Source organism: Buteo buteo, chromosome 2, assembly GCF_964188355.1.
Source record: "Buteo buteo chromosome 2, bButBut1.hap1.1, whole genome shotgun sequence".
Lineage (NCBI taxonomy): Eukaryota > Metazoa > Chordata > Aves > Accipitriformes > Accipitridae > Buteo > Buteo buteo.
Window position 1 is genome coordinate 29,148,570 of NC_134172.1, and position 23,196 is coordinate 29,171,765.

At 38.5% G+C, this 23,196-nt stretch overlaps 1 protein-coding gene across 3 annotated transcripts in view; it reads left to right on the forward strand.

Annotated features, from left to right (window-relative positions):
* Positions 1-23,196, forward strand: part of UMAD1 (UBAP1-MVB12-associated (UMA) domain containing 1) — an 84,922-nt gene that overhangs the window by 41,384 nt on the left and 20,342 nt on the right. The window contains exon 1 of one of the 3 annotated variants that reach the window (XM_075049794.1): positions 7,771-7,953. The exons of the other annotated variants lie outside the window; for them this stretch is intronic. Within the exon in view, the coding sequence (XP_074905895.1) occupies positions 7,794-7,953 (160 nt within the window). The 5' untranslated portion in view covers positions 7,771-7,793. Of the gene's footprint in view, positions 1-7,770; positions 7,954-23,196 lie in introns of those variants that run through there. 3 annotated transcript variants of the gene reach the window in all.

Here is a 23,196-nt window from a genome sequence, read left to right on the forward strand (position 1 = left end):
GTTACTTCACTTCTCTAATCTCTAAAAGGTGCTCGTGGTAAAATCAGCCCTTGCCAGTTCTCTGAAATGCTGCAAATTTAGTGAGAAGTATGAATGAAAGCGTGCAGAAGCCACTTGGCCACCAGTCTAATGCTGGAGAAAGGAGGTCACTGTGCAAGCTGGGTGGTGAGTGTCTGTGAAATTTGAAAGTGGAAACCTGTCCAGGATGGTGACTCACGTAACATAGACCAAAGTCATCACACGCAAGCTGTGTTACAAAGACACTGTGCTTTTGCTTTCCTCTACTGCCCTATATGTCATTGAGTTCAGTCTCTCAGTCTTGTCTTCCAGCTCCTATTTCTAGACTTACTTACCTTTTCAGAACAAACTTGTGTCAGTAACTGAAGTGTGAACCCCCCCCCTCCCCCGACTCTATCACTTTACCATTATCAGTACAAACTGCAAGCTATAAAACACATCCTGACTTTCCACACGCCGGTGCTCTAAGCAGCTCCCCCATGTCCTGAATGTTGCAATTCCTGGTAGGACATCAATAATAAGGGAAGGAGAGGGTAAACATTATGCAATATGGAAAATGTTCCATTGCAGTGAGAAGAAACTGGTGTTGCTTTGCTATATATATGTCCATTTATTGATAATATTAGTGTGGTAGTACTGAAGCTAGTGCCTCTTGACATTGTCTCTTTTTTTCAGTTGTCCACACTGAAAAGGACTTTTATAAGGGTTTTTTGTAATGGAAAATGTGTTGTAGCTTTTGAATCTGGTGGTATTATACTCTCAAATATCAGTATCAGCACTGCCACTTTCAAATTAATGGAAGTGCAGATGATCGAGAACAAAGGGTTCATGTGATTTAGATGGTTTTAATCCTGGATTATTTCAGTCAGAACTCAACCTTAAAATACAGTAATACTAAGTGGGAGGGAAGTGCTTGGGATTTTACTGCCTTTCATAGTAAACAACAATGTATCTAACTTGTTTAAAACATTTATTACTGCCAGGGTGTTTTATCAAAGCGGGAATTGAATCCAAACACTCCTCACCCCTTGAAATACTGTTAGTTCTGCTTATTTCTGATTCTGATCTTATTTTTGATCTAGACTTTGCAGGTTGTGTCTTGCACTTTGTCACAAAATCCCTGTCAATCTTAAATAGTTGGGATTTCCCAAAAGGTACTTTATAGCCTTGTGATACCCAGCACAAACTTTCAGACCTGCCAGATGACTAACACAATGACTGCTGTATATGCGTAGTGCATTTTGGTGTTTAGTTTTTATTTTACATATCTAAATGTCTTAAGTTTAGCTTCCTTCTGAAGCAGCTATGTATGAAGAATATTTATTTGAAAATGTTACTTCAAAAAAGCTTTGAGGACTTACTTAGATTTTTGACCTTAGTTTGCATGGTCCTTACTAGCTTTCTTTTGAGCCCTTAAGGAATGTCACCTGATTTATCTTACTAACGTTGCTGTAGCAGCACGTCTTCCATCTGAGTGAATAGGCAAGTATTACAAAAGTAAAAACTACAAAACAAGTTTCATAATACTCTGTTATGGTTAAACCAGCTTTCTTTAATTTGCCTCCTAAAGCTGATTCTGCATTTCTTTTAATTCAAAACTCCCAGCCTAGATAATGTTCTTGATGAAACATTTATTAGATTATTAAAGATTAGACTTTCTTCTAACTTTCTCATTCTCCCCATCTAGAAATACTCAGTTGCCATAAGAAAATGGTGACATGTGATATGCACACATAATAGACATCAAATAGGTTTTTCATTAAAAACTTGTAATGGTTTTCTCCCCTGTACCCCCTCACTGATGAATTCAAATGAGACATTTTCCTGCTGATACAAGGCCTAGACCCATCTGTGATTGAAAATAAGGATTCAAAACAGGGGAACAGCCAGCAAATAAGTAACTTTGCCTCTTTATAGAAACACTGTAGGGCTTGGAGGAGACAAGGATCCTAGAACTTTTTCAAGTAGGCATTATTAGGAGATCTAGTACAATGAGAAATGACTTTTTGAAGAAACTAAAAAAAAAAAAAAAAGTTAATATAGGCTCAATATGTAGGGCCACTCATTCCCTCCTTGTATGTCAGTTATCCTGAAAACACCAAAAAAAAGTTATTGAGAGTGAGAATTACACTGCTGTTTCTGGGAGGGCTGGAATTATTGTAGTCCTGACTTCTAAGTATTTTTCTTGTGATTTATTGCAAAGTCTTGCTGAAGGTTTTTCTACAGTTGGAAGCTTAATTTCTGTCTGCACAGCTGCCTTATTCATAAAATCTGTGAAAATGTAATTATTTTTGAGACTTATATCCTTGTGTCATTTGGTTGAAATGAGTTGCTTGTTCCTCTTAGAAGACCAGACTGAAAGAGGGGCTGTTGCATGCATTGTGTTGAACATGGTTCGGTTTGTCTTTCTCATTCTTAATCTGGCCTGAAAATTGCTGGAAACTGTACTTTGGGGAAAAATTTAAATACTCTCTCAACTGGGTTACAATGTTTAGAGAAGGGCACATAATTCTCCAAACACCTGAATTTCAGAAACATTTTCATATTAGAGGAAGGGCTGGGGAACACCAGTGTATTGGGTCCATTGACCTGGATTTGGCAGGTGCTGTAACAAATTGAAGTCTTTTCCTTGTCACTTTGCGTGGCCTCCAGACAGCCTGCGTCTTCCCTGTCTTCTCAAGTAACAGAACTGAAAATCAGAAGTAGGGCAGGATTCTTCCTTTGGATACTTATGTATACTAGAGTAAAAATCAAATGTAGTTTCAAATCATTAACTTTTGCTCTTAGAAGTATGAATTTTCAATACTTATGCTATCTTATATGCAATCTTACCAAAGTGAATGTACAGTTTGTCAGTTACTAAGGAGTAACTTCTAAAATGAAACTGGTAGTTTTGCTTCCAGAAGTTCAAAAGTTGTGCTGAATTTAACTTCCTCAAAGACTAAAAAAACAACAGCCTGGAAGTGGCACAATAACTTTGTGACAGGGGCTGTGGGAGGACCATTATAAATCCTTATTTTTTTTTAGGATCAGAACTTGTTTATAGAAGAACCACAAAACAACAAAAAAGCCCCAAACAAATCAGTTCTGTACTATGAAAAGTGAGGTTTTCAAACTGAAAGTAGTGTTTCCATTGAAATTGGAAATTATCCTTTGCAGATAAATATTACTTTCTCTTCATCTTTCACAGTGTCTTTTTTTGTTTACAGAACAGTCTAATAATAACCTTTAAAAACAATTTACAAATCTGTTAGCATTTTCATATGGACTATTGACTTGTGAAGCCAAATCCACCAACTAGTTCTCTAAAATACTGAGGGGTTTTTTTTAAGAAATACTCAAGAGATATTCAGTGTTGTTAGTTATTACTCTCAGACTACATTTAAAAAAGCAACAAATATGTAAAATTTGCTTGTAATCATTCTAAAATGCTGCAGTGATACATGTAGCCTAAAACCAGTCCTCATTAATTAGCAACACAAAATCAAACCTTTTCCAACTCCCAAAGGTAGAATGAAAAGTAAGGTAGACTAAGTTTTTGGTTTTTCCTCTTTTCATATGCTCAAAATTGTAATATTCTGAAGCCTTGTGTAATGTCTAGTCTGTACTTAACCTGGTGTTTCTAATCTAGCTCAAATACAGTAGGCATAAAGGCAAAATAAATGAAATGATGATAGGGAAGACAGACAGTATTTTAAAGAAAAATCTTTAATGAAGCACAGCTTTTTTTTTTTTCATTACTGGGAAATGAGTGAATTTAAACACTTTGAAGGAGTTGGTTCTCATTTTTGCATTAGTCAAGATTAGCTTAGAGAAAACTCCTGAATATTTTCATTTGAATAAAATGGGAAATGTTTTCAGCTACATACAATTTGTTTCTGGCTAAGACATCAAATAAATTTCATGTAGCCAAATAACTAAAAACCAAAAATCTGACTAACCATTCACTATTTTTGAAGTATAAAAGTTAACTTAGCTGTAAAATATTTCCTGGACACATGCTAGCCTGACCACCGAGAAGGTGTTATTAGGATATTGTAGGAAACCTATGTAATGGTTTTGGTTCTGATATTTTAATGAAATCAGTTTCAATAAAGTAGAAAAAAAATTCTCTTTCAGCATTTTGGTGGGTACGTTTTGCGTGTCTTATGTTTTTTATTATTATGAACACTTAAATTTTGTTGTGGTTACCTAAAAAAAAGAGGTGACACATTCAAAAGTTGTGCATCACAAGTTGTACTAAACATGACTTTTATCCAAATTACATATTATGACTTAATTTGCTGCACCTTCACTGTAATGAGATTTGTTTTATTTCATATGTTGTAGAGAAATGTATGTTCTTGGAGAGCAAGTGATGAAGAGTTGATTGATATTTTGTCTTAATGAAGGAAATTACAATTTTTTATTATTGTGTTAATGTATATCAATAATAATAATAATATTAATAATAATTATTTCCATGAGTTACCCTGTCACTGAATATGATATTCAACAGCTTCAGGAGTGATCAGCTGATTAGCGATATCTTGGTTTGATGTTTTTTTTTTTAAGTTAAGCATTGCAGTTCCTGTTTAATACATCTGCAAACTTGCTGTAGGTGGTCATTAAAAGTATCTACAGGAACCCGTGTGGTGTGTGTATGCTTGGGGGAGGGGTTGGTTTTGGGTTTGGTTTTTTATTCATAGAGGAACACTGATGTAGAAATCAAAAGCTCAGAGTAAAAAGAAAACACTTGTTTCCAGAATAGTGAAGACTTTTTTTTTGTAAAGTCTTTGAAAATTTGGAAGTAGTGTGGTTTGTTTTTATTGTGAAAACTCTCAGGAAGAACAATTCAGAGTCGGTGCCATTCTTCCCAGCTGAATGGAGCTTGGTTTGTGAAACGGAGCAGCTGCGGTAGTTTTAGCTTGGCTCACAAAACCATTTGCTTTTTAATCAAGAACTTCAGATTCTGTGGTGGTTGTTCATGATGGAGATGGCTAGCTATGCCTTGTGAGACAGCTGTAGTATAATTGAGACAGACTATGTGAAGCAAATATAAATGCTGGATGGATGTCTTAAAAGCACAATATTCACTAAACTGTTACTGAATTTTTAAAAGGATAAGAAGCATTTATACAGGCAAGAATTTACTACACAATGAAACATGTTATGTATAGTGAATTTCTTACATATATTGCATAAAACGGGGCTTAAGTCCTTAGCATTAGCATTCAAGTTATACAGTGCAATAATCCAGGTTTTGGTGAAGTGTGTGTATAACTGCATAATGAGAAATGCCCCACTTTTCCAAAAACAGTATTACAAATATAGTTGAGGTCTCTTTCTTAAATTGTCTGGGATGCATTGTTTGTCTGAATGTAGGTATGTATGTCACACGTTCATACATATGCTTATTTTAAGAAATAAAGATGCTTGTATTATATCAAATGGAATAGAAGGCTACTGGAGGTACTGAGAGGAGTCATTAATCTTTGATAGCAGTTATGGCAGTTACACATTTAGAAAAACTTTTTAAAGCAGGTAAATACTGGGGAAATAAGTGTTCCATCTTGTATAATGTAAAACCTCAGGCTGACAGTTTGTTTTCGAAGGGAGTTTTCTAAATAGCAGTTTGACTAAACAAAAAATATCTTGTTTCGCTTCACAAATCAAAAAGTGCTGCCCATATGTTAAAAAAAAAAAAAGTTGAGTTTTAACATTTTGTAGTAATTTCATAGTCACAGTTAATAACAATTTTGAACTTGGAGTGGCTAGTTGTTTCATGCTGAACTTCTACATTCTTCATATAAGTGAAAAGTTTGTTATGGATTAATTATACAGATCAGAGTGTTTCACTCTACAGACAGGCTATTTCATTCTCTTGCTGCCTTTTACATAAAGTTTAACTTAACTTTTATAAAAATAACTATTCCCAAGTAATATGAAGATAATGGTTCTTGTGGTAGAATATGATGTTGCTCCTAGATGTTCTCCTTTGTTTTCAAACACTTTGTCCCATTTTATGTTTCCAATGTGTGCAGTCTCAAACCTCTTTGATGCTGACTAATTGGGGGGGGGGGAAGACAATGTAAAAGGGTTAATCCGTTACACTTGTATTGATGAGTCAGCTGGATCCCTGCCATTCTCTCCTTTCTGATTCACTTAGCACTGATTAGCAAAAATGACAGTTTTGTGGGAAGCAAGCTAGGAGGATGGTAGGTAATGCAGCCCTCAGATGCAAACAGCCTGGTCTTGGGCTAATACAGGTAAATCCAAGACATGTAGGTTGAGATAAGAAAATAATCCTGTTTTCCTGCTGGACCCCTGGGAACACTGAGAGTGTTGGTAGGGCTGGGATATTTTAAGCTCACACGTGGTAGATCAAAAGGTGGTCAGGTTGTTCTCTGAACTCCGTTGTCTGATGTGCTGCTGGGGATTTGAGCTTTGGATATACTCACCTGACATGCATGCATTAGAAGTAAGAAGGTGAAAGAAAGTCAATATTTGCATGCCTGTGCAACTGAGAGCCCCTTTCTTAATTCCGAGACCTATTGTGACAAAGTTTTGAAAAGGTTTGATTGGGTATTAATACAGCAGTAATGTTTCTGTGGTCTGTCCTGAGCTTTTAATTTGTGTTCTGGGATGGTAATAGAGAGACACTAATTCTAAGATGTATTGTATTTAAATTACTTTTGATTGCAACTATAACTGTAAATTGATTAAAGAAGCAGATGGGGAGAAGGAAATCATGCTTCAGAACACACTTATAGTCCAGTTACTTTTTACAGTGTTTTTTTATTAATTTAGAAACAAATTCAAGCAAGGCAAACTCAGAATCCCTCTCTTACATCTTCATTCAACACACGCACTGAAGTCTAGGTGAAGCATCGACTCCTGTCACCTGGTGCTTCTGGCTTTGATCTTCCCATGATTAAGGCAGAGACCCCTGTTCCCACCTCATTCATTCACTGCAGGCATCATTTCACCTGCACTGATGGCTAAAAGAAATCACGTGCAGGGTGGCTGCAATATGGGATGGACCTCAGGTAAGTAGAGGAGGGTTGGAGTGTCTCTTGGGCCGGAGCATTTTCTTCCCACATGTCTTCAGTTGCTGGGATGCTTTTTAGAGGCATGCTGACATCCCGTATCTGAAACTCTTCTTGCTGTAGCAGAGCTTTTCTTCTGATTGCAACCTTTCAGAACAGCTGCCTAGGTTCAGTCTACCCTTCATGTTGGAGAAGGGTATAGAAATCGTGGATCAGGTCACTTAGAGGAGTGTTTGACTTCAGATGTCTTCATTTGGGAGCAATTCTTCCAATTTAGTCACTGGATGGAAAGATGCTTCCGTGCATATGGAGCAGGTGTTTAACATAGGTGCCTCCTGGTCACCTTTTGGGGAAGCCTGTTGGCAACAGCTGTGTGGGGAGTCTGATCCCCTAACTTAGGGGCTTATGTTGCAGCTGTTCCCCTTTCCCAAGAAATTAGCTCCAAAATATTCTATGCATTTGTATGCCACACCTACATTTTGACAAACTCACAACAGGGACAGTCTTCTAACCTCCAAGTTGCTTAGAAAGTTTGAGACTGGTTGTTTTTGAGGCCTTTGTTCCTAATTAATCCCTTGGGGCAGGACAGTTGTCCTGGTTTCAGCTGGGAGAGAGTTAATTTTCTTTCTAGTAGCTGGTATAGTGCTGTGTTTTGGATTCGGTATGAGAAGAATGTTGATAACACACTGATGTTTTCAGTTGTTGCTAAGGAGTGTTTAGACTAAGTCAAAGATCTTTCAGCTTCCCATGCCCAGCCAGCAAGAAGGCTGGAGGGACACAAGAAGTTGGGAGGGGACACAGCCAGGACAGCTGACCCAAAGTGGCCAAAGGGGTATTCCATACTGTGTGATATCATGTCTGGAGGGGATTGCTGCTCAGGAACTGACTGGGCATCGATCAGCGAGTGGTAAGCAATTGCATTGTGCATCACTTATTTTGTATATTCCAATCCTTTTATTATTATTGTCATTTTATTGTTGTTATTATTATAATTATTAGTTTCTTCCTTTCTGTTCTATTAAACTGTTCTTATCTCAACTCATGAGTTTCACCTTTTCTTTCCAATTCTCTCCTCCATCCCACTGGGTGGGGGGGAAAGTTGGTGAGCAGCTGCGTGGTGCCTAGTTGCTGGCTGGGGTTAAACCACTACAACAGTAAAGCAAATGAATTTTTTTCTAACCACAAAAGCTTTAAAGTGAAGTAGTATGGGATATCTCAAAGGCAAAATCCTGTATGCTGTCTCTCCCATGTCTGATCTTATTCATTTAAGAGTTGTTTGGCCAGTGGCAGTTTTGCAAGTGAGAATAATCTGATTTTATCAGCTTGCTGCCACCCAAAAGTAAAGGTGCTACTTTCCTCCACTTCAGTGAGTCTTACTTTGCTCCAACTCTGGTGTTTGCTGGACTTCGTTAATCGGCTCAGTTACCAGAAAAAGACAGGTTAATAAGCAGAAAGTCTGATGTTTGTCAGTCGATGCAAGGGCAGGGCCTTTGAGTGAGGGGAACAGGAATTCCTCTCCTTAGTGGCAGTGAGTGGTTGGATCAGCTCGTGTGGTCACATGTCACCTTTATCCAGGCAACAATTAAAGATGACTGATCGTATTGCATGCAGATATAGTTGCTCTGTTGAGAAAATCACCATGTCTTAGGCTAGCTCTCTACATAGCTGGGCTGAACTTTTGCTCCTGTGAAGGAGGGCCAGGTCCTTCATCCCACTTCAGACTCTAATTTTTCTGCAATTTTGTGAACCGTCTTCTGGGTTAGTGTTGTGCTGTTCTAGTAAGGTGAATTGGTTTGAAGGGGTTGAGTGATGGAGCAAGGGAAGGTAAGAGAGAAGACAGAAATGGGAGGTATGAACCGAAATGCATCCTTGAGCATTGGTGAACTGCTCAATTGCCTCTTAGTGTCTCATCACTCACTACTATTCAGATACCTGATAGGGAGCCAGGTCTGCTTACTAAGGTGAGAGCAAATTCAGCCAGCAGAAACAGTTCTTCTGGATTAGAGAGCTGAGTGGACACCCTGAGAAGCCAGACCAGCCTCAGAACAGATGAGGGGAATGGCAGGAGCAAACAGCTCGGAACAGAGAGGAAAGATGAGTCCACGTGTTTTGGCAGCATTGAGTTGGTCTGACGGCAACCATGTGCAGTATTTGTCCTGCTGCAGTGCTTGTGTGTGTAAACCTCTAGGCACTAGGCTTGTTGTCCTCATCTCTTCTCAAAGTAGATACAAAATCAGTTGTCTTCCAGACAGAGGCCAAGTCTTTGGGGAAAAAAGGAGCATCATTTTGTGTTTATGATCCTGGTGTGTTTTTTTTGTTTTGTTTTTCGTTTTTTTTTCCCTTCTAGTTGTTCTGCACATCAGGCTGCATAATGATTGTGGGCAGACCACAGTGTGAGGATTTCAGGTTCTGAATGTAGGACACATTCCCGAGTAGAGCACATGTAAAGCAGTAACTGCATCATGGAAACTGAATTCTCTCTTGTTTTGTGAAAATCATTAATCTATTCTAGCCGCTGCCTATCAGACATAGGAGTTCAGGTCTTTGTGACCTAGAATTTCATCTGCCAATTTTCAACCAGTTGAATAGGTATCTGGTAACACAGCCCTTTGTGCATGGGATGGATTGGTTCGTTGGCTTGTTTTATGGGGAGACACTAGGGTGACATTGTTGGTCTGTGCTTTTCTCTTGAGTACTGAGTTCAAAATGGTGGTGGTAAGGGCTATGGCTAAAAATGGGGAAGATTTTCAATATGACTGTTTTGGGTCTCATCTTCACGAAATTCCTCATGTTCAAGGTTCAGGTAAGTGCATCTTAACCAGAATTTATAAAAATTGCATTACCTTACCTATTTTTTTACTGCTATACTCACAAGAAATTAAATACTTGGATGGCTTCTTTGCATTGACCAAGTAAGATTTCAGATTTTTCATAAAATTACTTTGCCCATAGTAATTCTTAAAGCCAGTTTACAGAATTCCTGAAAGATCTGTCATCCAGACTAATATCGTTTGCTTCCAGAGCTGGCTCCTTGAACATGGCAGTTCAGCTTTGTGTAGTGGATGTTCACTTGTCTGATTCCCTGGGGCTGACAAAGTAAACATGAATGCAGATTTCTCATGAGGAGAAAGCAAAAGACAAAACCAGTTGCCTAAGTTGACCCCTTGCGAAGAAAAGGAAGAAAACTAAAAATGCATACTAATATCTAGTTTCCTACAGCCTACTGATAATAACAAAAAGGAGCATTTGCTACTATAATAAATTGTTTGGGGTTTTTGGTGTGTTTAAGAATTTCATCATGTATTTGATAGCACACCATTCCATGAAACTTTCCAGGTTGATTTGTATAATGTCTAGAGTGGAGACTACATTTAGATCCAAAATACTGCCTTCTGTTTTTTCACAATGGAAAGCAAGACTGGTGCTATGATAGGGTATGTTTCCACCGGACAGCTGAGCTGCTTAACTCTCTGAAGAATGGGTCATCCTGCTTCTTGCTCCTAGAAGCAGGATTACTTTCCATCACCCTTGTGCCAGCTCTGCCAGCTCATTTGACATCTCTGATTCAGCTCACTAAACTGGCAGAAAACTAACCCAGCAAGAAAGGGAGTATGTATTTATCTTTTTTTAACCAGTTTGGTGAGCTCAGGTGGCTCGCAAGACCTCAGGAAACTCTGGGAGCCTCCACAAAGGAAACAGCGGGAGCACTGGGACTGGGGGGAGAGGCAGGACTGCTCATTTTGGCAGCACAGAGCGGTTAGCCTGACTCAGCCGTGTTGTGAAAACTCACCCTTAGGTAATAATGTTCATACTACAGGTTGACTGACAGTTCTTCAAATAGTAGCCAGAAGGGAGTTACCAGATCTGCGCAGTTTGTTTTGTAGGGTGGCCTTGTTTGTTTTCGGTGTGTTGTGTTTTGAAACAGATACTTACCCTATTCTAATCATGTTGTTGCATGAAAATGTTCTGCAAAAATATTACATGTGCAGGGCGGACCTGTCTGGGAACTTGACGTTGAGCAAGTGGGTAAGGAGCCACAGAACCTGGAAAAATTTGTACGTCAGCCTCTGGGACAATCTGCCCATTGGATTTTGAGGAATTCAGAAACCTTTGTAGTTCTGGTCTGCTGAACCTTGCAGGCTCGAAAGCCTGAGACAGAGAGTGGTCCTTCATCTCTGAACATCAGAAAGTTTTTGTTAGAAGATCTGGTAGCCCCTGTTAACATAGCTGACACATCCCCATGGATCTGGAGTGCCCATAAGCCTAGAGTTCCCCTGAAACCCTGGCTGCAGAGCTTGAAACCCACCGCAGCTCATGCCGCTGGCTCCCCAAGGCCTCTGGGGATGTGGGTGGTTGCCATCTCAGGAAACAAGAAATGTTCTTTTTTTGAAAACTGCCTGTCTGCCTTTGTGCTCTTGAAGCTGGCGTGATTGTACGTGGGTGTTTTGTTGTTGGTTTTTTTGACAAATTGAAATGTTTTGGTTTCAGCTGGAAAATGCCATTTCTGTGCAGAGTTTAGGGGAGGGACCAATGTACAGTGTAGGGATAACTTGGCATAAGTGACCGTAGCCCTCAGACAGTTCCACACCATTAACAGATGATGATAAAAGTTACAGCTGGCTGTGACTTTTCTTCATTTTCTCCATGTATGACACGAATATGGTACAAAGTCCTGGCAGAATTATTTTTTTTAACAACTTGTGCAATATTTGAATAATTTTTTTTTTCTCTTTGCTTTGTGGGCAATGTTAATGTCACTTTTTGGTGTACATGCAAATTTTTGGACATTTCATTGAAAGATGCAGCCAAAAACATATCAGCTGGTCTTTTACATCTGTTGCCCTTGTATCTTTGTAAATGGATATTTTAACGTGGTGGGGCTTTTTTAGACTTTGTAAACTAAATTTCTCTGTTCAGAAACTCTCATTCATTTCTTTTTCCCCCCAAAATAACTTCTGCCCTGCTCTTCAGATACTTTAAAAGAATTCTGCTAGTGCTTTTTTTGTGCTGATACTTCAATTTTTTTCCTAACAGATCTCTACTACTACGTTTGTGTAACATGCAAATGCAATTGAAAGTCCAAACAATGGTTAGAAAAGTTTTAATGCACTGAAGCCAGAAATACTAAAAATCTGTGAATATTTAATGCTATTTATCTCATTGCCTTTAAAATCAAACAATCTAGTGATAATATGTTGAAGTGATCTTTTCCATGTTGTTTACACACAAGGCAAAAGTAAACCAGAAGTTCCGTAGTGTAGTTTCTTCTACAAAGCTGGCTTTAAAATAAAGTTCCTAGAAATACTAAACCAGCTTAAAGCACAAAAGTAATCGGAAAATAACACTTTAATCCTAGTTAATCCACATTATTGACCTATGTGCTCTAATAAATAAATAAATAAAATTATGAAGTCCTTTAATCATCTGTGTGGAGCTGGTTATTCATGAGAGTGGACTGATCCAAAGATTAGCTACTGTGCTTTTTTTTGCCATTTCTGAGGACAGGTTAAATGGATTTATGTTTTATTTTGTGAGGAGACTGCCTACTTCTTAACCTGTTTTGTTTGTTTGTTTTTTGGTTTTAGATCCCCTTCCTAAGTCTGAGGTAGATCAGAAGATGGTGGTAGTAATACAATGGAATTAACAGTGTAAATCAAAAGTAAAATTTCAAGGAGTTATGGAGGTATTTTGTTTGTTTTATTGAATTATTTGTGGAGATTGCTTTTGGATGTAGGCTTTCCTTTTCTTGATATTCAGAACCTTTGTGTAACAATTTTAGGTATGTTTATAAACTTGTACTTGTTACTACACAAAATCCAAACAGAGAGTTTATACTTCTTTTTAGAGAAAAACAAAATATGCTGTGTTCAGAAATACTCTGCAAGCATGTGTCAGAAATTCAAAAGCAGCAGTGGATGTACCATAAGGTTTTCTGCTCAGAATTAACATTATATAGTCACAGTGACATAAGAATGCCAGGCTGTCATCTAGAAGATAACTTTCAGAAAAATGCGAGGAGGGAAGCTTTTTGAGCTGCAGTATTTGTAAGCCTTCTGACGGAAGCTTAGATATTGTGATTTAACTTCCTGCATCGGTTGTGTTGGTGCCTGTATGTCACACAGACACATATAAACTGACTATCAGTGTATCTATATAACTTTGTGTGTGGTGTTTATGTTTTAAATTAATTCTGCTTAACTTTGTTTCAGAATTGAGTGGGGGCTTCCATACCTCTGAGAGGATGGTAGCACTTTAAGTATGACATTATTATTACTTTGGAGAAGATTTCTTATGTCACATAAAAGTTACCTTAAATGAGTGTTCTGTCCTATGCATTAATTCTTCTCCCACAAAGTATTAACTCAGCTTTCTGGTACTTTCAGAGTTTCTAGAAGATGTGATAAAAAAGTTCTTAATAACTGATAATAGGCAGCTGCTCACGCATGAAGGCTAGTTATGATAATCTGCTCATCACAGTGCATCCCACAGCAACTAGTGGGACAAAGATGTAAAAGGCCCTAATATGGGCAGTCCAAATGACTGATTTACAAATTTTCCTGTGGGATTTTCCCCTCTTTTTCATTATGTAAAAATTATTTCTTGTTTAAACATACCTGAAATGCTATCAAGATAGAATAAAACATGGCATTCCGTGGAATAGGAGAAATGATGAAGTTCAGTTTCTCAAGGACCTCCTTGAGGACCTCCTAGGCCTTCTACCCCACTACAATAGCTGTGGCTATTTCCCTGCATTATTATAGTAGTCTCCCTTGCCTTCATTCCCAGTGACCAACCGCAGCAATATTTGCCAACTGACCTGCTAGCAGGCCAAGAAGAACAGAGAGCTATGGGTTTTTCCTTCAGCAGGGGCATTACTCCTGGTCTTTTTTTACTACCCAGCTGCAGGTGATTATATTCTGCAAACATCTTCCAAGTCTTCTATCTCTGTGCCAGCTTCAACCACATTTGACAATGTTTTCCTGTGTTGTCAGTGACAGAAGATTGGTCAGGTAAATCTACTTCCTTAGGAAACCAGCTAAAATTTGCATTATTTGTTTTCTGACATAATTTGCATTTATGTAGCAAGCTTCATATGCAAATATTGGGCTATCAGCACCTAAGTTTTTGACAGGCAAATAACTTTAATGCATGCTGGACCTACTGACATGCAAGTTACACAGTGTAACCAAGAGACTGAGCCAGCAGACCATACTGCAGATTTTTAAGTGCTAAGAAAATCTCTGTCCTTGTCAAAGTGGGCTTCAATGTGCTGTTTTCATTCTGGACAGGATTGCCTTTAGAACCACATCAAGAATAAAACAGGAAGAGGGGAGTCCTAATCTTATAGTTAAGTGAGGATAGTGAAATAATCTTAATTTCATAGTGAAAAGTTGAATGTTATAATAAATATTTACCTTTTGAACAACATTTGAGCCTGTAATCTGAGATAGGTTTTATAGGTTGCTTTAACTAGTGACAAGAAAATGATACTGCTAAAATGTGTTTAAGGGGAGGTTGCTTGCCAGCAGTACTCTGTGTGAGCTGTGCTATTGTCTTCAACTGAGTTTGTTGTTACTGATGTTTCCCCGAAGCCTTTTACTGCTCATCAAGAACTGAAGTGGTAAAGACTTTTATTGTTTTGAGATTAAACATTCTGTCATCCTTCCAAGCAAAGTAAGAAAATGCAGGAAGGATTGTGAAGATCATGACTGTCATATTCTCATCAAACATAAAGACGACAAAGTTAGGCAAGAGAAACAGAACAAATAAAGGCAAATAATATTGTCTTTATCTCTGTCCCTTGGAAAAGCAAAGCAGTGGGAGACTGCAACCATGGAAGAAAATCTGCCTTGCAGACTGCTGCTTCTTTTGCACTTGTTGCATACCAGCCCACCTATATAGCAAAGTTGGATTATGCTAAGTGTAGGCATCTTTCACTACCCAGGAAGCAGATTGGGGAGTTATAAATTAACACTAAGCTTCTCCAAACATCTAAAAATTTAAGGGACTTCTTGTTTTATTCTTAACCTTAAAACAATGTACTTATTCTGTGGGATGACTGAGCTAGTGCAGATGACCATGACAATAAACTAACACTCAGTGATTATGTAAACAATAAATATTAAAAAAGAGAGAGGTAAACAGCTTATAAAACTTTTCTTTTTCAAAAAAGTGGATTTAATGGTTTACTTCCCCAGAAAAGTAGGATTCACTTGGCTTTGGAAAGTTACATTTGTTTTGATATGAAGAGGAGGGGCTTAACTGACAGATAAAGTGAATGACAGGAAGATTTAAAGGTGCTCTGGGAATGTCAAGAACTGCGACTTAATGCATGTAGAGACTGGCCTATGGCATCTAATCTATGCCTTCCAGGCAGTTTTGCAGATATTTTTTTCTTTTAGGGACAATGTTCATGATAAATGCTAACATAAAATAGATATGCTGGGGGCTTATCCACAGAACAGTATCAGTTGAACAAAGGAAGAGTAGTCAATAGTTTTGAGGTTCTCCCTGAGGCATGGGCACACACACCCAGATAAGCACAATTGTTGAGTCAGAAGACTTAGAGAACATACACTGCTCTTGTGTAGCTTTTGTTTTCAACTGTTTTTTTTTTATAAAATGATTGAACATGTCATAAACCCTTACGTGGATCGGTACCATGTTGGTCGCTTCAGTACTAAAGATGTATTGAGTAGCTGATAAGTCGTATCACCTGCTCATTCCGATAGCAAAACTAGATAAGAAAGGTGCGGCAGCATCTAGGGTAATGAACTCAAGAATGGGATTTCCAAATAGCAAGATGGAAAAGTGAGATCTACTCAAAGATAGGCTGTGGTGAGGGGGTTCAGTGTTTTTGTGGGTGACTGAGAAAGGCTGTTATGCACATATAATGGAGAAGAAAGTACTTGCATGGATGCCTCACACCAGTAAATCAGAATGAGATTGATCATCAGCATTTCTTTATGCTTGACGTGAAAGTGTCACCAGTTAAAACCAAAGTAAAATAACATTTCATCATGGGGATCCTGGCTCACAGATGAATGAATTCTACAGCTTTCTTTGAATGTGACTGTGGACCTGGATGTAACAAATAGTCGAGGGATAGATATAACTGAGAGACGAGAGAGGCTGTGGAATCTCCATCTTTGGACACTCAAAATTCAGCTGGACAAGCACCTGAGGAACATAGTTTCACTTTGAGGTTAGCCCTCAGCTGAACTGGAGGTTGGACTAGTGTAACCTCCAGGGATTCCTTCCAACCAAAATTTTGCTAGGAAACTTTGGCTTTTGATTCATTAGCTTTCGGAAAGAGTTGGGCACCTCTTAAAAGAAAACCATATAAATGGGGGTCGGGGGAGTTGGAATGATTTAGCCTCAGTGAACTGGTTGGAGATGGAGTTAGATTTAAACTCTAAGGGTCCTTTGTTTTAGGATCCAGGAAAGCTTTGAAAGAAGTCAAACTTTTAAGAAGTTGGAAAGACAAAAAAGCACAGAAATAAAAAGCTTTTTGCAAACTTAAAAGGATGTAGATCTGAGATACTGAATCCTACAGGAACCTCTAATCCTCTCATACTGTTTTTCTATTGCTGTCTTCCTAAAAGTTTTTGTTTGGGGAAAAAAAAAAAAAGTTGCTGTAGGGGAGTTTTTAATCTGTAGTTCGCTCTGATCTTGATAGTGGGATGCGGGTTGAGAAGACCCTGACGGAATTGTTTAGGAAAATGGAGACTCTACATTAAGATCACCTGCAGAAGGGTGGGATACCAAAATGAAACTCGGTGGCAATTTGGAGTGCTACTCCCATAACCTTCAGTGGCATGTGCTGTAGTTGGATTTGCTATTCCTCTTAACTGGGAAAGGACTGAACCTTGTTGCTTCATGTCTATAAATGCAAAAACATTCAGGATAATGTTTACCTTGTTAGAGTTCCCCCCCTCCTTTTTACAAGTTTGAAGAAATCAGTCTTTCAGGGTTCTCACTCTGCAGGGTTTTTATAGATTTCTCTCATGGTTCGTCAGGATAGAGAAGACACTGGTAAGTTCTACTCCCGATCAAAGATTTATTTGTTGGACCCCTTAATACCCAGCTATAAAAACACTGTTGAAACTCAATATAAGGCTGCCAAAGACTTACCATGTGCCTGCTTAGGCTAACACAGACCTCTGCCTTAGCATGGGCTTACACAGACTTCCTTCTCATTCACCCTTATACAGCATAAACTCTTAAACTCTTGTTTTGCTGAAAGTTGCAGCTGTGGAAAATCTTTTTGCTGATATATTGGATTTTTAGGGGGTATTATTAGCTTGTTGAAATGAAACTGCTGTTGATATGAAAAGCTTTAATATGAAACCAGGATGAGGTGACCTGAAACTAGGATGACTTCATTGTTTTGCCAACTCTACAGATTCTTATAAGGCTATTGTATCTTGGCCATGTGCACATGGAAGGTAATGAGGATTAATGTGCAGGTTTTATAGCACTAATGCTAGACAGAATGGTAGTCCCACTTTTAAGAAAAGAGAAGAACCACCTATCCATCAATGTCCCATCTCTCCCATTGAAGAGGACAGCAACTGACCAGTGCCTTATTTGATTCAGTTGGATCATTAAGTAGTCTGTTAATCACCAATGGGAACTGTCAAATTGCTTATAGAGTATTATATTTTGCTATAATTGTGTACAATCCATTCAGGGGGGTTGGACTAGATGATCTTTAAAGATCCTTTCCAACCCAAACTGTTTTGTGATTCTATGCTCATTAGCAAAGATTTCTAAAGTTCTTCCCTCTGTCTTCTGTTAATTGTCTTGATCCCATAAAAACAGCACAATTTTGTGTTCTGGGTACTGCCATCCGTGTTCCCTGGTACCACCCCACTGCAGTCCCCAGCTCACTCATTGGATAGCAATTGGCTGGTAAGCATACTTGACTGATATTCTGGATTGGCAGCTCATCACTCTTCTTTGGTACTCATGTAGCTATGGATCCTTCTTGAAAGGAACAAGGGCGACTGAGATGAGGCTTGAGGATGGAAATGGGAGTGAGGAGAACAGCAGCTGCTGGACATGCATTGCTGATTGCCCATCTGCTGTATGCACAAAGAAAGGAAAAGAATGTTTTCCTAATAAGCTTGCAGTGGTGCTGGAAGTAAATGGAAGCTGTGAGACCCTGGCAGTGGGTGCTGGAGAAACAAGCAGGGCTGGGGAGAGACTGAGCAGACACGCGTTGCATCGCTGCTGAAGGAGGTGGAGGCTATTTAAATAAGGCTGAGAGAAGAGCAGGGCTCAGAAACGTGATAGTATCAAATCCCTTTACAGGGAAGTAGGGACTCCTGAGACTCAGATGTTCAGATGGGAGAGGGGAATTACAGTACTTCTTAAATACCTCCCTAGACTGAAAATGGTGCTACTATCGATGGACTGAAGTCTGAAGTGCTGTTAGTTTATTCTGGAGCAGGATGACTTAAAATTGGTGTGTCTGGCCTGTCTTTCTTTTTTTCTTATCTCAGGGAGAGAGGGGAAGATTTATGAGTGAGAGAGAGGGGCAAGAAAAAACTGCAATAAAACCTTGATGCTTCCACAGAGTCAGCCTCTCCTGTGTTCAGATCCTACTAATCCTCTCTTAAAACTTTTTGTCTTTTTGCTTCCAAGTAGAAGCCAGAAAACTCTTTGTTCTTGCCATTTCTATGCAGGATAAAGAAGATAATTACAGGCAACAAAGAGTTAAACAACCAGCTAAAGTATAATGGAAAATAGCAGTCTTCCTTTTGAAGCTGTAGGTGACATTTGAAAATCCATGTATTTGGTTGCTAGTTACTTGGTTGCTTGTTGTGTTGCATGTGCTTTACTGTCTCACAGGATTCTTGCACAGTCCAGAACAAATGGCAATCTAAGTTACAGAAGACTCAAAAATATATTTGCAATTGGTTTTAATTTTTTAAACTGAGGGTGGGATAGACTTTTAAATGCTATCTGTTGATCAAGAGACTACACAGCTTGAGGATAACAAAATGCTGGAAGAGGAAAGAGTATAAATAGAAACGCCACTTCCTTGTTGAGTAGAAGCCAAACTTGTGGCTGATCCTTTCTATAGGAGAGTTCACTGAGGTCTGGTTAGGCAGCTGAATGCAGATATCTGAAGAAACCAAAAATTCTGAGGTCAGAGGGGGAATGTACATAGTGTATACTGAAGACTGGACTGAGTATTTCTTTCCTGTGCAACACCTGGCTGCAGTTCTTGGAAAAAGAAGATATCGGTGGAACTCGGAGAATCGGTGTAAATCCAGCACCAGCTCAGTGAAAGAAGAAATGTATGTCTGACCTTTGAGTGCAATGCCATTTATTTGGGCCTGGAAGAGGGTTAATATAACTTAAAAACAGCCTCCTAAGGCTAAGGATTTGAAATATGGGCTTCTCTAGACAGTAGGATAAATATGTCTACTGCTCTCTTTTCAAACTTGAAAATATTTTTCTATTGATAAGTAAGGGAATATTTTACAGCAATAAGCATGATTTTTTTTTTCCTGATAAATTTTCCTAGTAATGTCCTTCATATTACAGATTATGCTGCTGATGTTTAAACCATATTACACTGCATGGAGCACCCTTCATTTCTAATTCTTATAGTCTCTAAATAGTATATGACATTTTTAGATCTATGACTTATAATTTTTTTTAATAGGAGTTTTGTGACTAAAACTTTGCATAATGTTTTTAAAGCAAGGGATATATGAGCCAGAATCTAATTGTTTTGTAAAATGAATCATCTTGTCTGTTATCTCTTAATTAAAATACAGCTTTAAACTTGCTCAAGTTCAAGCAAATTAATTCAAGAAATCTTACTTATACAGGAGGCTAGGCTAGATGATTATGGTGGTCCCTCTGGCCTTATCTATGAACATATTTACAGTTCAGTTCTCATGAAGAACTTTTTTAGGAAGCGATGGTGGGTATTTGGTAGCCCTTCCTACTAAGGTCATGTGTTTGTGATTTTTTCAGAGCCAGATTTCAGTTGCTTAGTTTGGCAAAATTGTAATTACATACTTATTTACATCAGGATTGTGTAAGGGGAATTGTTTGGGTTTGGGGTTTTTTTCAGAGTGTTTGGGGGGGAGGGGTGGTTTGGGTTTTTCCCCCAGTCAAAAACTATCAACCAGAATGTGTGAAGTGCTCAAAAGAACCCACATTAGTTCCTGCTCCCAAAGGTCTGTGCTCTCATGGGATGTTTGTCCATTCGGTGTTTACCTTCATCCACCTTCCTAACATGTAGGTAGATGGGAAGAGGAGATTGCAGGGTTGCAGTGGAGAAGAGGAAAAGCCAGATCAGAGGGAAGCATTTGAAATGCTGAGCCTGAAGAGGAAAGAGAAACTGTGACTTCCAGTTAAGGGAAGAGATTAGAATTCAGATCAATGGAAAACCAAGGCAAGCTGAACAAAAAAAATTTGGGAGTGGCTAAACAAGATAGGTCAGTTATGGCAAGCTTGAAAAGGTTGGGAACTGAAACAAGCACAGGAGGTATGTGAAAGTTAATTCATTATTTGGGCTGGTTAGAAGGATGACTAATCTGTTTGGATATTTGAGATAGGAACTGGTGAAAGAAGTACACCAAAAATACAGATTTCTCTGGAAAACTCTTCTCTCCTAGTGGACCTCTTGGACACCTTGTTATGCAGCTGCCTATAACTGTTTTAACTCCATTAACTTAAATAATAAGTCCATACAAAGATTCATGGCTTATCCTTGCAGGACCGTATGCCTGAAAATTTGGCAAGATGTTGGGGGGTGGGGGGGGAAGTTGGTTGTTTTGTTGTTTTTTTGGTTTTTGATTTTTAGCAAATAAGAGGTCTGTATTAAAGGTCAGTTTACAAAGGCAACTTACATTGTGAAACACCATAGACTTTGCTACATTTTGGCCTCCTTAAGAACTTATGACCTCTGGGAGTTGGATGGCAAAGTTCTAAGTCAAAAAGTTTCATTTCTCTCCAAATGAGCTGTTCTTATTCTTCCTTTCCAGCAAACATTTATACATTTTTGACCGTTTCGTCCTGATTTCAAAGATTTCTTTTCATCTTAAGGAAAACTAATCACAGGAAGAAAGTATATTCTGGACAGTATTAACACACATGAATTTGGTCTTTTGGTTTTTGCATATAAAAACTTCTGAGTGCTTTCTCAGGAACGGTACGTAAAGACAAGGAGTAAAAAGGTGGTTCCTGTGTTTCTTAAGTCTCCAGTGTAACTCTTTTACAGTATGTTTATGCATACACCCAACTTTACCCAATATGAGTCATCTCACTGACTTCAATTAGCCATCCCTTTCCTACTGACTGGCTACACGGCTCTTCCCTTATACAGTTGATGAGTCTTTGTCCAGCTTGCTGCAGTCTACTTGCATCTTCACAAGTCTCCATGCAGCCAGCATGAGTTCTGTTGACAAATCCTGATTTTAGGGAGGGTTATCCTGTGGAGTCTCTCTTCCTGCATCCTTCATAGAATGTAGGACTAGAAGAGAACACAAAAGGTCATTCACTTTCCTTGTCTTGGCAGGATTGAAATCATTCATGACAGATGTTTCTTCAACTTACCTCTGAAATCTTTTGGAGATGGACCACTGTTTAGAGAGAACACCATTTTCTTAGGTTGTTTCAAGTGCTTAATTAGCCCTACTTCTGGAGAAACAGATCTAGCCTAAATGTGGTACAATTTAAACTTGTTTGCACTCTCATCCACACCAAACGTACAAAATAATGTCTTGCTGTCCTCTTCGTATATGTTAACCATTTTCACGCCTCCCCAAGTCTTTGCAATCTTTCATTGCAGAGTGCAGTTATAAGACCTCTAATAATTTGTCTTTGCAGGCCTCTCTACTTCATTATGAATGTGAACTAATGGTTTGCATAATTTATTTTCATGGCTGTTACTTACCTTGTTACCTTACAGACATTTAAAAATTTTGTTTTTCACAGTATTGTGGGGTGGAATTGAAGATTAACTGATTCCTCATCTCCTTTGGTCTCCCCCCTGCCTTTTTTTTTTTTTTTTTTTTTTTTTAATAGATGGTGTGAATACAAGAGTTTTGATGTATTTTATGCAGAGAATTACTAGTTCACTGAGAAGCAATTTTCAACTCCAGAAAATATCTTGAAAAGTGTAGACATTAATGGAATTAATAGGCATTAATGACGTGTAACAAAGATCATTTATTGATGACTCTCAAAATACACTGTTAGGAATAATTCTTGGGTATTAAAAAGCATGCCTGATGACTAAATATTACTGCTTGTTTTCATAAGAAACTTTACTAAATATTGTAGTGTACCTGGAGGACCTAACCAGTCAGTCCTTGGGGACTGGTGACAGCATGGAGCAAGCATGTGTGGACCTGGGTGTCATTGACTTCCAGGCTAAATGGGCATGGGCAGAAACTGGCTGCTGTTCCCAATGGCTTCTGCTGCATGCACCAGCTCTAACTAAACCTCTGGAGAAAACGGAACAGGACAGCCAAAAACACAGGCTTAGCAAAGGACTTAAACTACAGTAAATTGAACCCTTTCATCTAGAATTGTTGCTGCAGAACTCTTTAAGGAGTATTTTCAAAATACTCCATTACAGAAAGCAGTGTCAGTTCAAATAAAAATAAAACCAGAATTATGGTTTTACTTTTTATTATTTTTTTATCAGAAAGATGACTAAGTCTTTCATCTTTGTAAGTTATCTCCTCTTACAAACTATTTAATGAGTAGCACTAACAGCAGAAGGAAATAATCCACAAAATCTTTACAACTTGTTGTACACCCTCCCACCAACAAAGATTGGAGAAGATAGGCTAGGTGGATGTTTGTTTACAATATCTGAGGAACATATGCTTGGATTTTTGTTTTACTACCTCTACCTTTTCAATAAAACTAATAATTTACCTTCTGTCTTCAAAATAAATTTAAATACTGTTGTCTCTATTGCTGTGATCTGCCCATCTTAGATTGGTACCAGCTGCAGCTTTTGGGATAAACCGAATCATGTCTCCTCAGTAAAATCCTGGGCAGAGGTAGCCACGTCTATGCAATGGGAGGAGGTTAGTGCCCAGCCTGCCAAGTAGTTATTGTCCCAGTACAGTCAAACCCAGGCAATTTCTCTCAGTATGCTGCGTCTCTC